The 12,930-nt window shown below is 50.7% G+C and overlaps 2 protein-coding genes across 3 annotated transcripts in view; one reads left to right on the top strand and one right to left on the bottom strand.

The window, feature by feature from the left end:
* S100PBP (S100P binding protein) overlaps positions 1–12,930 on the bottom strand; it is an 87,565-nt gene that overhangs the window by 17,648 nt on the left and 56,987 nt on the right. The gene's annotated exons all lie outside the window — the stretch shown is intronic.
* Positions 7,527–12,930, top strand: part of FNDC5 (fibronectin type III domain containing 5) — a 30,433-nt gene continuing 25,029 nt past the window's right edge. The window contains exon 1 of the mRNA XM_074976202.1: positions 7,527–7,623. Within this exon, the coding sequence (XP_074832303.1) occupies positions 7,527–7,623 (97 nt within the window). The remainder of the gene's footprint in view (positions 7,624–12,930) is intronic.

Below are 12,930 nucleotides of genomic sequence, written 5' to 3'. Positions count from 1 at the left end.
TAGCTAAACAACAGAGCTATACACATCCATTCAGCAAAGCTGTCACAGAGCAGTTTCATCTGACAATCACAAGAACCCAGACAATACATCTTGCAATTAATATTGGATTTATAGTTCCACCTAAAGAAAGGCAGTGGGTGGGCCACTGAAGTGCTTACGTCAGTCATATTGGATGGACATGCGTTGAGTGACCTAAGTTTGGTTTACGTTTTAATTGTTTCTTCTAATTGGGGGTGGTTTTAATTATGCTTTTCCTATGACACATTGGAAGGCGAGGTAGTAAACAGCTTGGCTTCTGGTTACTTCTGGGATGAATCACACGGATGGGCGCATAATGGTGTGTCTGAGCAGCACAATTTGACTTGAACCCTTGTACTCTGAGTAGAGTATAGGTCATCTACAAGTCTTCTCCACTTCACTGTATCTCAGGACAAAGCTTCTAGCTGATCCCATGAGTACCCCAGTTTTGTCCTACAATCTCAGTAGATCTTCTCCACGTTGTCTGAGGTCTTCCACTTTTGCATTTTCCTTGCAGGTTCCATTTGAGATCCTGACAGACTGTGCTGGATGGTAGTTTTCTGAGAGTGTGGCTTAGTCATCCCCGCTTTCTTCTCTTGATTTAAACATCAAGTGGTTCTTGTCCTGCTTTGTTCCAAAGCTCCTTGTCTGTGACCAAGTCTTGCCATTTGTTGTGAAGGATGAACCTCAGGCATCTGCAACTACCTGGACACCTTTTTTCTGTGGTCCAGATGAGTGACATCTAGAGTGGCACAAGATTATGAAGCATACAAAGGTCTCTGTAGACTGAGTGTTCGATGTGTATTGTAATGTGTGTGTGTGTGTATATTTGCACACCCGTAACCACTACTGGATAGAATCCAAACTGTGCAGCTGCGTCATAGTCTTTGTCTTGCACACAGAGACTGGAAAATCTCCTACTCTCCTACCAGAGTGACACTGTAATTAATCTACAACCTTTGGGAACAGCTTTGCAATCAGCAATCCGTCTCTTACAGACTGATCCTGCCAGGGGCTAAGTGTCCTGAATCCCTATTGACTTCAGCAGGAGCTGAAATCCTCAGAGAAATTTAGACAGGAAAAACTGTCAGGAAAACAGGGTGGTGAAGCTCTGGAATGGGTTACCTAGGGAGATGACAGACTCTCCTTCCCTAGAGGTCTTTAAGTCCCAGCTTGACAAAGCCCTGGCTGGGTTGATTTAGTTGGGATTGGTCCTGTTTTTAATAGGGGGTTAGACCTGGTGACCTTCTGAGGTCTCTTCCAATCCTCTGATTCTAAGATTCTCTGACTGTGAAGAGAACAATGGACATAGAGACTGAGTGTAGTGACCAGTCAGGAATTGACCCTTGGCCACCTCTGACATTCATTCTCTCCACCCCTCCCTTGCTTTCCTTCATGCCTTCTCTTTGTCCAGAGTGCTTGAAAGTTTAATGTTACCAGCCAGAAGATGAAAGGCAAGGCATTAACTGTGTGAGCCATTTAATTGCAGAGCAATCAGCTGCAGAGCTTCTGTAAGGAGCCAAGAACTTCTGCACAGCTGCGAATCAGACAGGAGCGTGTGGAGGGAGATACATCTCCTTGCAGAGATTAAAGGCTCTTCTCGGATATGCTCATTCACAAATGTTCCAGGTGAAGAGAGACTCATCCATGCACAACCAGGTCCCAAAGGGGGAGGCGTTTGAGTGCTGCCGATAGGATACACTGTAGGTGAATGAATGCAGATTCAAAGCTTGGAGTAGGTATCGGAAATAATCATTTAAAGTTAAAACAACAAGGATTCTAGTGGCTCCTTAAAGACTAACAATTCTATTATGGCATAAGCTTTTGTTAGTTGCAACTCGTTTCATCAGATGCATGAAGTGAAAGAAAAGGAACCAGAAAGTGGGGATACAGACATGGGAGTGCTACATCACAGTTAATTCAATCAGGGTGGATGCAGATAAGAAGGTGAAAATATCTAACTGGGAATTACTTATGGTAATGAGAGAACCATGCCCAGTCCCTATTCAGACCCATTCTGATGGTGTCAAATTTGCATATGAATTCCAGCTAATATCTCTTCCTTTTTCTTTCACTTTACGCATCTGATTAAACGAGTTGCAACTCATGAAAGCTTATGCCACAATGAAATTGTTCAAGGTGCCACTGGACTCCCTGCGATTTTTGCTGAAACATACTAACACGGCTACCCCTGCAACCATTTAAAGTTAAGGAAGGATGGTCCCATGTCCTGGGAGAGGAGATCCAGGTTTGCTCCCCGGCTTTCCCAGAGCCTTTGTGCAAATCACTTAATGTCAGTGTGCTTCTGTTTCTCATTTGTAGGAAGGCGATTCCATGTCTTTTCTCTCTATAGACCATAAGCTCTTTGAAGCAGAGACAGTCACTTGCTAAGTGCAATGTGCAGAGACAAGCACAATGGGCCCAGTCAGGGCATATAGATGAAGATTTGTCCGTCAGTTTATGGGGCCCTATGCAGTCTTATTAAACTGATGTCCCTGTGCCCAACAGCAGCGCAGGGGTGGGGTGGGGGAATGAGTTTGTAGAGATGTGATTTTACAACCTTTAGATGCACACTAATGAATAATTTTTAACGCAAATTTTGAAGTCACATAGAGTCACACTGTAAATTGAGAAACTGGCAGTATATAGCTGGGGCTGGAAAATGCTTGTTAAATGGCTTCGTTACCACTCGAATGGCTCTTTCACAGGGTCAGTGTCTGCTTATAGGTCTCTCAGGGTTTTTCACTTTTAAGGTAACTAGATCCTCTCCAAAGGAAGCTGAGCCACAGAACAGGGATAGGGTGAAGTGGGAGGCTGGGCATTAAGACGCAGTGGTGCCCCAAATTTTTGGGTGTCCTGTGCAGTTGCATACTCTGCATATGGGTAAGCGCAGCCCAGACTAGATATTACTGCGTTACAAATAATAAACACTAATCCAATCTGGTGAATTGCAATGCAGTGCTGTTTGCCGCAGCACTTTTCACAGGCCAATTCTCACCTCCTTTCGGAAAGGACGCCGAGGGACGGGAGCAGCAGAGAACATTCTGCATTCACTGTCTTAAGGCCCAGTTTGCTTGCCAGTCCCTGGGGAAGCCCATTGCGTGGATGTGACCGAGACGAGCTGCTGGCCCACGAAGTGAACTTTAACAGGGAGGTCTAGTCCGACAACTTGCCCGAATCTGACAGCCACATTTAAATGGCAACAGTAATGAGGTATTGTAGTGACTGCAGATATATAAATACCTAAGCAGGCAGCTAGAAAGCAGCTGATTGCAGATGTCCAGGCTAGCCAGGTCTGTCTGCTGCTCCAGATGGAGCATTGCATGATGGGACCTGTAGTCTCTGCAAGCTGCAACCCGGCCTTGAAAATTACTCTGGCCAGGGAGCTGTTCTGGGTAACTTCACAGGCACCATTAGAGCACGTGTTGGCTACCCGTATAACCACTTGCCTGACTACATTATGCTGTGACGGTCTCAAAGCTTGCAGGGCCACCTGAATGGGAATAGGATGTCTCCACCTCTTTCTAGGATGCTGGCTGCCACCAGCTCTAAGTCTTTTCTTCGGTGGGTCTCTGCAGACGAGGTTAGCAGGCTCTGAAGGATGCACTTTTGTCAACCTCCTGAGGTTGCTACAGCACCTGTCACAACTGCCAAAGAGCTGGGGCTGCCTGTTCTGTGACATATTGCTGACCAGCTCTGTACAAGTTTGGAAAATTGCCTCTGCTCCCTTCAGCTAGTTATCATCAATCATAACAACGCCAACTTCATTAACCTACACACCCATCTAATTCTAGCCTCTCATCTAACACCCGTAAGAGCTGAATTTAGAATCCAGCTAATTGTATGGGCTAAGTTAATCCTTGATCGTAAAGCGTCCCTGCCCCTGAGTACCTCTAGTCATGAGGGCATCTTAAAGCTACAGTTGGGGACACAGGAGAAGCCAGAAAATTCCATTGTGCCAACCTGTGCTACAATTGGACAAATGCAATCCTGGTGTAATTGTGCAGGAGTCTGGGGAGTTTCCCCAGGGATGGATTTGGAATGTACTATTGTTATTTGGGTTAGTGTAGTGCCCAGAGACCTGAATCAAGATCAGGGCCCCATTACGCTTGGTGCTGTATATACATAGATTCCCCTCCCCTAAAGGGCTTACAGCCTGAGCAAGAAAGACAAAGGGTGGGAGAAGAAACAGAGGAAGCGACTTGACCAAGATTATGAAGCAGGTGAATGGCAGAGCTTAAAATAGAACTCCTGTCTGGTGCCTGAGCCACAAGACCATAGCACAGAAAATAAATAATGTGTGAAAGCCTGTGATAAAGACATAGTCATTCCAGTGGGGGGGCAGGGAATGATCTGCATAGCTGGGATCTGGCTAAACACCTGTATTTCTTTTGGCCCACAGGAGAGGGAATGAAAGACCAGCTGGTCCATCTTCACTGGCAGTTCTCCGGTAGATATGCCACTCCCCTGCTCTGGATAATGTCTATAGGCATGTCCTGGGGGAAGGTTATGTGTACTTTACAGAGAGTTTGCTGCAGCTTATTCTGAAGAGTATTGCAGGATTTTGCAGCTGGGATGGTAAGAAAAGTCAGCGTAGAGGTTTCAGAAGCCCAGACATTTCTGGTAGAATCACTGGTTTTGGGACTAAATTCAGAGGGAGGGGAACTCAATAATTTATTATTTTCCTCATTACAAATTCAGTTTCTCCTCAGAAAGGGGGGAAGATCAGCCAATAGCAGATGTAAATCCATAATAACTCTTGCTGCATTCCAAACCACCTGCAGGGGTCAGTCACCTTATCTACCACTTAACAGCAACCTGGGGTGAAATGCATACTTAAGGGTGCACAGCTGTTTAAGGCAGGAAATGAGGACTTCCCCCATCTGATTGAAGCTGCAGGTGAAAGTTTAAGGAGACAGACAGTAGTGACCTAAAACTGAATTTGGACCAGGCACCAAGATGAACACCCCTCCTTTTGGGTAGGACCTTGGCTTTTTGTGTCTCCTTAGCGGAGACAGATGCCAAAGGCTTTCTGATGGTCCAGGCTTTCTGATGGTTCAGGAGGTGGGCAACCTGCAGCCCACAGCCCCCTTCTCTGCCCCCCTTCTTCACACGTCTCTCACACACTTGGGCGCCAGACTCCCACACTTCCTACTTTCCCTCCCTCCCAGCATTTTCAGAGCACCCCAGCCCCACTGATTTGCACTCCATCCTTGCTCCTGCCAGTTTCCAGCAGAGATGGAATGCTGCAAATCAGCTGTTCCTGGCTGTTCTCCTGGGAGGGAGGGGGAGGAAGAGGGACCCAGCACAAATCAGGTAATTCATGGGGCTCTGAAGTGATGAGGGGGGAGGAGCAGGTAAGTGTGGGGCTCCAGTGCCCCATTATGCAAAAGGTGGGATGGGGGGACAGACAAAGGGGTCTCCCAGGCTGGTGGAGCCCCTGTGGGTTGTGAGCTGCTGTGGCCCACTTAAGTGAAGGAGGGCCAGGCACAAAGCCCCCTCACTTTTCTTGGTTGAGCATCACTGCTACATTAATTGGTTCATCCTTGTCCACAACAAAGAACTACAACAGGTTCAAAAAAGAACCAGAAGTAGATAAATTCATGGAGGTTAGGTCCATCCATGGCTATTAGCCAGGCTGGGCAGAGAGGGTGCCCCCTCGCCTCTGCTTGTCAGAGGTTGGAAAGGGATGTCAGGAGAGAGATCTCTTAATGATTCCCTGCTCGGTTCACTCCCTCTGGGGGGAGATGACATTAGCTGCTGTCAGTAGACAGGACGCTGGGCTAGATGGACCTTTGGTCTGACCTAGACTGGACATTCTTATGTTCACGTGTTCCTTGACCCGCCTCAAAGAAGTCTAGTAGATTGGTGAGGTATGATTTCCCAGGGTACAGGCCACGCAGACTTCTCTCTGCATCTGACGCTTTACCTCATTGTTACCTTCTGTTCTCCACTGCAGTTTCAAACCATTTGCCTGGGAGTCCAGTGGAGCTTACGGCTGGGGAGGTCAGACCCTGGGGAGGGTGTTTAACACTGGGGGGTTACAGATGCTGCCCCCCAGGCTGGTGCAGGGTGGGTTCAGCCAGAAGGTGAGTGCTGCAGTGTCACAGCGGGTTCCTCGGGGGCAGCAGGTTCAGGTCCCGGGGACCAGCTCCTAGCTTGTTGCTCCAGGAGGCTGGCAGGTGCTGCAGCCCCTCTCGCCTCACCCTGGCTGCACCCAGTGGGCACAGGAGAATCTTCCAGACCCACCAATCACTGGCTGCCCAGACTCTCTCCACCGGTGCAGGGGCAGGGCTATCCCGAAGGGTTGTACTGATAGGAGGGAGCCTCGGGCTCCCCACACCGCAGGGGGGCTCTACTTCTTATGCTCAGGCCGGGTCCTGCCTCACCTCACCCCGTGGGAGACACTGGGCCGGCGGCAGGGCCGAGGAGGTAGTAGTAGCAAATCCCCAGGGAGCTGGCTAGGAGGGTCCGGCCAGGGGCTGGCAGGTGAGGGTCTGGTAGGTGGTTTCATTTGCCAGGGGATTAGGCCAAAGGCTGGTGGGAGGGGGGCTGGGAGGGTGGGGGGTCGTTCCTCCCTGGGGAGGCCCAGACAGGGGCTGGAAGATAAACTAGCTACCAGGGGGTTCATCCAGGAGCTGGGGGGTTCGGGGGGCCCAGTCAGGAGCTGGGGGGGTTGGGAGGCCCCAGCCAGGAGCTGGGGGGGGTTGGAGGACCCCGGTCAGGAGCTGGGGGGTTGGGGGACCCCGGCCAGGAGCCGGGAGTGTTGGGGGGCCCCAGCCAGGAGCTGGGGGGGTTGGGGGACCCCGGTCAGGAGCTGGGAAGGTCAGGGGACCCCAGCCAGGAGCTGGGGGGTTGGGGGACCCTGGTCAGGAGCTGGGGGGGTGGGGGGACCCAGGCCAGGAGACAGGAGGGTTGAGGGACCCCGGCCAGGAGCTGGGGGAGTTTGGGGAGCCCCGGCCAGGAGCTGGGAGGGTCGGGGGGACCCTGGCCAGGAGCTGGGAGGGTCGGGGGGCCCCGGCAAGGAGCTGGTGGGGTCGGGGGACCCCGGCCAGGAGCTGGGAGGGTCGGGGGACCCCGGCCAGGAGCTGTGGGGGTTGAGGGGCCCCGGCCAGGAGCTGGTGGGGTTGGGGGACCCCGGCCAGGAGCTGGGGGGTCCCGCTGCCGGGCGGGGCGGGCCGGTCGCCGATGACGCGCAGAAGGGGCTGGGAGCTGGGGGGCGGGGGGACGCCTCTTTCCATGAATGGACCCGCGGCCGGGGCACGTTCCCGCTCTGCAGCAGCGGCGGGCGGCGCGTAGCAGCCGGGGTGGCCGGGCGCGCCGCCCGATGGAGCTCAGCCCCTCCGCTCTCCCCTCCCCGCAGCCCGGCCGCCGCCCCGCCAGCCTGTCCCGGGAGCCCGAGGCAAGGGGCCGCCGCTGAGCCGGCCCCCTGCCGCCCGCGATGGATGCTGGAGCCGCCGCGCCGGGGACCTGTCCGCGGTCCTGAACCGGCGCGCCAGGCATGCGGCATGCGCCCGCGCTGGAGGATGCATCACTTCTTCATCGACATCAACGCAGCGCTGCTGGTCTATTTCAGCTATGCCAGCCTGTTCCTCGTGGAGGCAGGTAAGGGGCAGCCGCCGCCTGGCCGGGCGCCGGGCTGCTGGGCAGGGCCGGTGGGTTCCTCACCCTCCCCCCTTTCCCCCGAGCCCCTGTCCTTTCCCGGCAGAGCAATGCCCATAAACTTCCAGTGGGTGCTGGGTTCTACAGGGTCCCCCTGCACCTCAGCGCACTGGCCTAGGGCAGCGACTCAGTGGCCTGCAATGGGAAGTGTGGGGAGAGGCCCAGGTCCCTGAAGTGTAACTTCAAGGCTTTGTACACAGAGCCCGGCTCATCTAGGCTGGCCTTGCCTGGCAACCTGGACAGAGAGAAGGTCCTGGCTCTATCTCTCTCTCTCTCTCTCTGTGGGGAGCGGATGCAGTGTCCACTCACTGAAAAGGTGGTTTCATAATAACACAGAATAGTCTCAGAGAGGGAGCCCTGTTCCTCTGTAGCTTCATGAAAAAGAGCAATCAGTCCTGTAACACCATAAAGACTAAATTTTATCCATTAGGTAACAAGCTTTTGTGGGTAAGACCCACATCTTCAGGTTCTGCTCCAGGATTTTATGAAGTGGGTCGTACTCAGGAAAAACTCATTACCTAATAAATAAAAACAGAGGAGGAAATTAAGCCGCGTCTGCAGGGTGTGTATATTTCCTGGGAACACGGGCAGGAGGTGTTCTGTGTGAGCTGCTCTGAGCTACAGAGATCAAGGGCTCTATCTATTTCAGTGAGCAATAGTTTTCATTTATCACTGGCTATGATTCCTCTCCCGCCCCATCCCAGGAAAGGCCGAGGGCATGAGATTTTAGAGTTTCAGTTTGCCACCCCATAAAAGGGCCTGGCCTTTAGGAAGTGCCAAGCACCTGCCTCCTGAGAAGCAGGGCCTTTTCGGGTATCTCAAGGTGGACCTGCAAAGACACTAGCCATTTGAGAATGTAGCTCAGAGTAATAACCAGGTGGCATGAAGTTAGCTGTCAGGGGAGTGTTTTCTCCCTTCATAAAGGCGCCTCCTCAAATTAACAACTCCAACTACAACAGAAAAGGTAAAGCCTGGCCCACCTCATTCATGTCGTACTCTGTGAGCTGTAATTCCTTCTCCTTTCCCTCTACACACACCAGCTATTCAAGGAGCCATGAAAATACCTGGAGTGCTGGGGCTGTCTGGGGTTAAGTCTAGAGAATGAGAAGAGCTGTTTTAAAGGAGCACGTTGCCTACCTGCTGTGGTATATGGTGCATTGGCCACATAATAACTGGAGCCCCTTTTAGCTGATGGGCTTTTAGTGGCTGGTTCCCTTGCGACATTGAGGAGGAAGTTTTTTGAAAGGAAGAGGTCACCACATAATTAGTTCTAATTTTAAAATGGCTGATGTGTCCTCAGATATTTTCCCCTTCTCTGCCAAACCTTCGCATGTTTTCTCCCCATAAACAGGCCTAGAGGTATCATTTTTGCTCTGGGCTCACACACGTACTACTCACACCCCCACACAGCTATATTTGAAAAGAATTGTTACAAGCCCAAACACAATCAAAGGACTTGATTTACTCATACACAGGACTGTCTCACTCACTCATTACGGTGCAGGTAATGTGGCTTTAAGACATTAGCAAAACAGCTGCCTTGATTTGCAAAATGCTGATTGCAAGATTATCTTGCACTCCAGTATTGTGTGCCCAGTTCCAGGAAGTGAAAATCTGTGCATCTGATCCAGGCTGCACGGTTGCTACAGCTCTGCTACCCCATGTCCTATTTGTGCTGGGACAGAAGTGACCCCAGAAATGCGCCTTTGGTTTGGATATAATTGTTCCTGGCCATTGTTTGTGTTGCCAGAAGACACTGATATCCTGAAGTTACCACTTTGCAAATTACAGGCTGGGAGACATGGTGAGATTCATTAAAAATATTCCTAAAAGAATGAAACAAGGGGAAGATATCCCCAGCACACTGAAGGCATTTGCAAATGCATTATCCTTTCTGGTTTCTGGTAAACTAGGACAATCCGTGCCTCCTTTTTCTTACCCTCGAGTCTCCAAATAGCTCACCAACCGGGAGTAAACAAGAGGTATGGTCCTGGTGTAATTGTTTTTTGTCTTTTTGTCTTTGACAGAGTCTGGTTTTGTCATTTTGCTGGGCATTGTAAAGGGCCTAGGTATATGAGGGTATGCAGAGTGGCTAGGTATATGGGATAGCAGCAGGATCTAGTGGTTAAACCCAGACACTGGAGAATCTGGGTTCTGTTTCCAGCTTTCTGACCTTGAGCAAGTCACTTCACACCTGTGCCTTCTGTTGAAATGGCCCTGGTCCTCCCAGTAAGAGCCCTTCCCAGACATTTTTGGGGTTGTTTTCACATCATTCTCATCTTACAGAAGGGGAGCTAAGGCCACAAAGGGACTAAAAGATTTACCCACGGTCACACAGAGGATCCATGACATCTCAGAAATGACCCTCAGGGTCCCAGGGCATAACCACAAGACCTGCCTTCCCAGTGCTCTTTTTTGTGCTGGTAGTTGCTGGTACTGAACATCCACACCACATTAGCCCCAGCTGTGGGACTGGCTGGGGGAGAGGGCTAGGGAGCTGGTTGAACACAAAACCAGCACTGATCCTTCCTCCCCAGCCTTCACTCCTCTACCTGTAAAATTAAGATGATGCTATTTCCCTGCCTCACAGGAGAGTCCTAAAGATGAACCCATTAGTGTCTGCAAGTGCTTTGAGGTCCTCAGATGAAAAGTGTGAGAGAAAGGTAGAGCGTTAATATCTTTATTAATGGGGTAGGAGTTTACTCAGCCAGGTGAGCCTCTGGGTTCTAACACTCCTCAGACGATTCATCCACTGTGCAATCCCATGTGTGCTGCGGCAAAGAGAAAGAGCTGGGTGTGGGTGTATGCCCTAGTGCAGGGCTGCTGGGGGGAGGGGAGGGCAAAGGGAGCACTTGCCCTGGGGCTCAGAGATTTAAAAAGGCCTGGGCCTCCACTGCTGCTACTGTGGTGGTGACGAGAGCCCAAGCCCTTTAAATCGCCATTGGAGTCCCTTGTGGTACAGTCCCAGTTGTGCTGAGGGCTGGCTGAGGGAGGCGGGGTGCAGTCCAAGAGATGCTAAGGATTGGCTGCCTCTAGCCCCACCCTTTCCAGAGGTCCAGAGGGCCCCTCCCCCACACACTTTGCCCAGGGCCCTGCAAAGTTTGTCATTGGCCCTGCCTGAGTGTGAAAAAAAGAAAGATTTTTAATACGTTCCAGGGATTTTGTTTCTGTGAATTAGCATAAAAACCTCACTTCCTCACCCGGGCAGGACCTGGCTGTTACAATCCATTGGCCATGGCTTCATGGCTGTGCCTGTTCCAGGCCCTCCAATGGATGTGTAGGTATGAAATAATCTGCCTAGGGCCCGGGTTCATGCAGACAATTTAAAACCAGTTTTGTTTTGTTTTTTTCCCGACAAAGGACTGGAAAATAATATTGCAAATATCCCCTGCTAATTTAACAATCAAGGGGTTAGTGAGCCCTGGCCTGGAGCAGGGACCTTGTAATGCATACATAGCTGTGTCTGTGCAGCGTTCTGTACATCAGGACTGTTTTGTTACATGATCAGAAAGCTACAGCCCGAGAAGCAATGCAGAGGGGATTGGAAAAGAGGGCCCATATTGAAAGGGAAAGGTACATATATAAAACAGTCTCTGAACTGTAATGGTATTGGACAGCTGTTAGGTTCAGTGCAGCAACTGCACTAGCAAAGCCCTCCAACTCATTTCTATAGTTGTCTGCTCCAGGGGATGGCTGAGAAAATATTTAAGTCGTTTAGTGGGCCTGAAATATGATTTAGCTTTGTAACAGCACTCAGCGTAAAGCTTGACTGGCCTGCTCTGCCTGGACCGTTAGTCCCTGAACTGCCATCAGCCCGTTCCCCATCACTCAGAGGTAATGAAAGAGGGAAGTGAGCTGTGCAGAACATGGAGTCACAGAGCTGCCATTATAGACTGCAGGAGCAGCAGGGGGATGCTACACAAAGATGAAAAAAGACTTCAAAATAGGCCAAGGCCACTGCAACTTCTGAGAGCAAACCGCGCTCCTGCCATCTGCTCGACACCGTGCTTCTCAAATCTGGTGTGTCCTTAGGAGGCAGAGGGGAAAGAGACCCTTCCAAGGGGATTATACAGAGTCATCCTGCAGCGTAACCAAGGGCCTCCTCCTACTGGAGTCAATAGCAAAACTTCCATTGATTTCTATGGGAGCTCACCCTGGCTCTGAATTCTGTAAATTCAGGGAGCCAGGCTTTCTTTGCCATCCACATCCCCTTTCAGAATCTGGCTGGATTCTGGGTTCTGTTCCTGTTTCAAGGCAGCTCAGTGTTTTCTGTCTGCAGGCACGTACCGTGCCCTCTGCTCCTTACATCAGCCACAATGATTACACAGGAGGAGAAGAGATGCTATTAAGGGCAGGTGTGAGATCATGATCACTGGTCCTGATCCTATGAGGCACTGAGCATGCTGATCTCCCACTGAAGTCAATGGGAGCCGAGTGCATTCAGCACCTTGCAGCATCATGCCCATGATCAGAACTGGAGTGAGCAGTGAAAGGAGAAATGCACTGGAAGGCAGTGAGAAGATTACAGATGGCACCTGAGTCTGCCCTCATCTCACTGGCATTTCCTGGCCAACTGATGAAGTCCATAAGCACTCTATTGATTTCTGCATTTGGCATGAATGAGGTTTAATTGAAGTGCAGAGATTTCTAACCTCTGCCAACAGCCACTGAAGCAGGGAATAGATTGTCTGAAGTAGCCAAGGGTGTGCTACAACCCAAGTGCCACCGCTCGACATCCACATGACAACTGGGGATTCATTCCCCAGACAGACAGGCTCCGTTCGCACCCATATTTAACCTCTCTCACCCCCCACACTCATGATAAAATTCGCTGCTTGCACAAAGCATCCTTCAGTGGATTTGCACCTGCTTCATCTGGTGCTGAATTTGACCCCGTACTTTTATTACTAGTTGTCAAGTAAAACCCTCCTATTTCATGTAGTACCCAGAAGCCAAATTAATGCCTGACAGAAGAATAATTCAGTTTAAAGAATAAATTTACTGAGCACAGAAGCATGCAGTCTCACCTGCTTAGCAGAACCCTGAGTATCTGAAAGAGGAACAAATCTGTTCCAGATGTACACAGAGAAGACCCTGTAGTGCATCAGACACTGACATCATGCGGCTGCAGAATAACCATTTGTTATTCCATATGGGCACAAGGGGGGAAAGTCCCAGAGCGTGGGCTGCAGCTGAACCTTGAATGTCTACACCACAATATTATAGCCCTGAAGCCCAAACCCAGCCAGG

This window comes from Carettochelys insculpta, chromosome 24 (genome assembly GCF_033958435.1).
Source record: "Carettochelys insculpta isolate YL-2023 chromosome 24, ASM3395843v1, whole genome shotgun sequence".
NCBI classification, from domain to species: domain Eukaryota; kingdom Metazoa; phylum Chordata; order Testudines; family Carettochelyidae; genus Carettochelys; species Carettochelys insculpta.
The sequence above is the reverse complement of the archived record's forward strand: the minus strand, read 5'-3'. Positions and strand labels throughout refer to the sequence as shown.